The sequence below is a fragment of the Nicotiana tomentosiformis genome, chromosome 6 (genome assembly GCF_000390325.3).
Source record: "Nicotiana tomentosiformis chromosome 6, ASM39032v3, whole genome shotgun sequence".
NCBI lineage: Eukaryota > Viridiplantae > Streptophyta > Magnoliopsida > Solanales > Solanaceae > Nicotiana > Nicotiana tomentosiformis.
This window is the reverse complement of record NC_090817.1, coordinates 148,383,573-148,386,938: the sequence shown is the minus strand read 5'-3', so window position 1 is coordinate 148,386,938 and position 3,366 is coordinate 148,383,573. Positions and strand designations below refer to the sequence as shown.

The following is a 3,366-nucleotide window of genomic DNA, read 5'->3' as shown; positions in this document are numbered from 1 at the left end:
GATATATATATATATATATATAGACACACAAAAAAAATTAGTTTAAGTAAAGAATGTTGCAACCTACTCAAGCAATGCTAATACACCGATGGAGACCGATCTAGGAGTTTGAATTTATAGTATGCATGGGTATATATTATTCCTATCAAGTACTTTTCCATTTATATGATATTTTTTCTTTATTGAAAATTTTTTTTCAAAAAAAAAAATGATATATCCTTTAAATTAAAAATAATTTAACTTAAATTTCTCATTTTATTCTTAAATGTGAACTAAGTATAAAGTTTTTATCTTAATGGGCCCACAGACTACGAATATCAGGCCATCCCTCGAACTTTATTAAGTACAAATTAAATAGAGTTGAAAGGTGAATGACCAGATGGAATATATGTATCCTCCAAGTTGCCCATTGTGTTGGAACGAAATAGTATCTTCTGTTTTAAGTTTGAATAGTTACTTTGGAAGATCAGATCAATACCATGCATATTTAATTAGATGAAGCATCTAAAGAAAGCTCACTGTCTTTTTGAATATTGTTCTTTTCTGGTTTTTTAAAAAGGATCCCACTTCATAAATTTCATCACCGCTATATATTCCTTTACCCTTTGTTATAAATAGGGTAGAACCTGAACAACCCAATTTCCATCTAAACTCGGAGCTTCAAAAAAAAAAATATATACCCCTAGTACGTAAATCTCCATCTCTTTAATTCCTCTCCTCCTTAATTACATATTATAGTGTAAAACAATTAGTCATCGGATCAAAGTTCAATTTGTTTGAACTTTGCAATCCGATGGTGTGCTTGTTTTAGCTTAAGAAACACATAGAAAAAACCCCTAAACATTTCATTACTTGTTCAAGGTAGAGGAAAGAAGGAATTCAGGATAAGAGAAATGGAGAAAGTACAGAAATTGGCATCAGAAAATGGAGTAATGATATTTAGCAAGAGTACGTGCTGCTTGTGCTACGCAGTGAGTATTCTATTCCGAGAGTTAGGGGTGAATGCGTACGTGCATGAACTGGATCATGACTCAGATGGAAAGGAAATGGACAAGTCCCTAATTAAAATGGGTTGCAATCCTTCAGTACCAGCAGTTTTCATAGGAGGGAAATTGATTGGTTCTACTAATGAAATCATGTCTCTCCATCTTAAAGGCTCTCTCCTTCAACTCCTTAAGCCATATATGCCTGTTTGAAAATTAATGAAAGGTTAAGGTTAAGTAATTATAATATTAATTAGGATTTAAGAGAAGAACCAAAAATGAATAAACTTGGGTCGATCGAAGGGACACTAATTAAGCTAGCTAGTCGTGGAGATCAAGGTCTTGATCCAGAATATTACTGTAATTTTCAAATGTTATTTGATCAGTATTACTATTAGTCAGTGGTTAGCTAGCATAAAATATATATGCAGCTTAATTAGTTGTTTGTCTACGGACAATTAAAATGGTATCGTTGCCTAGTGCAAGGATTGTAATTTTAATCCATTTCCTCAATGATAAAGTTGCTTTATTACATTGCGCCCCTTAAATTTATTATCATTTGCTTAAAGTAGAGAAGGAAAACTTTTCCACTTTTCGTTAAGTTACGTTGATCTCACTGGCCTTGTGCCCTCGTGTGATTTTGTTCATACAATTTAATTAGTAGTCCCTTTTAAGTATTTAAAATAAAATAATCTCCTATTGTATCGCAGACTCTAGTTATTTAGTTCACATGGCTTTATATATACTAGTCTTAGGGTACGCGCCTTGTGCGTGTATCTATACCAATAAATATATAATTTTTACAAATTATGTAAATCTATACTATATTAAAAGTACGAAAACCCTTAACGAAATGTCATTCGTCTTTTTTACCCTTTAAAAACAGATTTTACATTGGACAAAATTGTAATTTAATTTATTTTCCTAATATTTAGAACTTTAAAATCAACTAAACTTTGAATATTAAATCTTTTCTTGCTTAAAATATTATTATAGATTCTTAATATTTAAGACATTAAAATCACTTAAGATTTACCTTTCATAAATTCTTTCCTAATTGAAGTAGGTAACACAAGTATAATTGGTAGTACTAAATATTAGAAAAATATTAAGGCTAAACGTTAGCTTACTTGTCAAAAAGACACGTAAAAAATAAATTCTTTGAGCATAAAATTTTTATTGCAAAATAACTATAATTCTTTAATGTTGTTTTTCTTAATATTTACTCCATAATATCTTGAGCTTAACTGAAATTTTGTTTATTAAATTCTCCGTATTTGATTTAAGTCCTTATATTTAGGATTCTGAAATTAATTAAAATTTATTTAGAATTAATTAAAATTTAATCTTCTGTAAATTATGCTCTTATTTGAATAGTGTATAATAATCATATAAATTCCTTCCAAACTAACTTTGAACTTTATATATGCACTATAATAATTTTTATATTACATTTGTACTCCTTTCCTTCACTAGCTTGCTTTAGTATCCTTTTTGAGTGTTTTTTTTAGTTTTTATTGCACTTTGGTTTTTGTATTCATTTGACATTAGTAAATTATTAGTTACATACTGATATATTTTAAATACTACCCTTCAGTATTATATAGGTTTTCAAGGGTAATCTGTTATTTCTCAAACTGAAAACGAAGCATAATAACTTGTGAAATTAAAATTATGATATTATAAAATGGGAACAAATTCTAAATTAAATTATTGACTAATGATTGAAAATTTTTACGAGACAGTTTCTTTCTTGAATGAGTTAGTTATACACTATCAACATTCATGATCATCCTCATAAACTTACACTTTATTTTATAACTCAAACATAAATTTTATATAAATTAATACTCATCGATACGAGGTACACACTACTAGAAAACTGACATTTTTCGTCCAAAAATTTTCGACCAAAATCGGTCGGAAAACAAACCGACCAAAATCAGTCAAAAATGAAGTATTTAGTCGCAAAAGTCAACAAAAATCTGGCTGACAGCAAAAAAAAAAAAAAAAAACATTTCGACCGATATTGGTCGGAAATTGGTCAAATATTTGGTCATACTTCTATATAATGTGCAAAATAATTATTTATTAAAATATTTCCAAATTTTGGTCAAATATTTGGTCATACTTGTATATAATGTACAAAAATAATTATATATTAAAAGTTTTAATAATTTCTGACCGATTTTGGTCGGAAAGTTTAAATTTTTTGTTTCCTGCCCAAGACAAAAATTATATATATTTAATTAACCAACCGAAATAATTATAATTCAATATTCCCGACCGAATTCAGTCGGAAAAACGCTTTTATACAAATTAAAATATAAATTTAATAATATTTGTGTGTCTAAATAATAAAGAGCTTTTAAATAAACAATAT

At 28.0% G+C, this 3,366-nt stretch overlaps 1 protein-coding gene across 1 annotated transcript; it reads left to right on the top strand.

Moving 5' to 3' along the window:
- Positions 1-633: 633 nt before the first annotated feature.
- LOC104107702 (glutaredoxin-C13-like) lies at positions 634-1,515 on the top strand. Its single transcript, XM_009616579.4, has one exon. It carries the CDS (start codon positions 894-896, stop codon positions 1,194-1,196), a length of 303 nt encoding a protein of 100 aa, XP_009614874.1. The 5' UTR covers positions 634-893; the 3' UTR covers positions 1,197-1,515.
- The last annotated feature ends 1,851 nt before the right edge of the window (positions 1,516-3,366 follow it).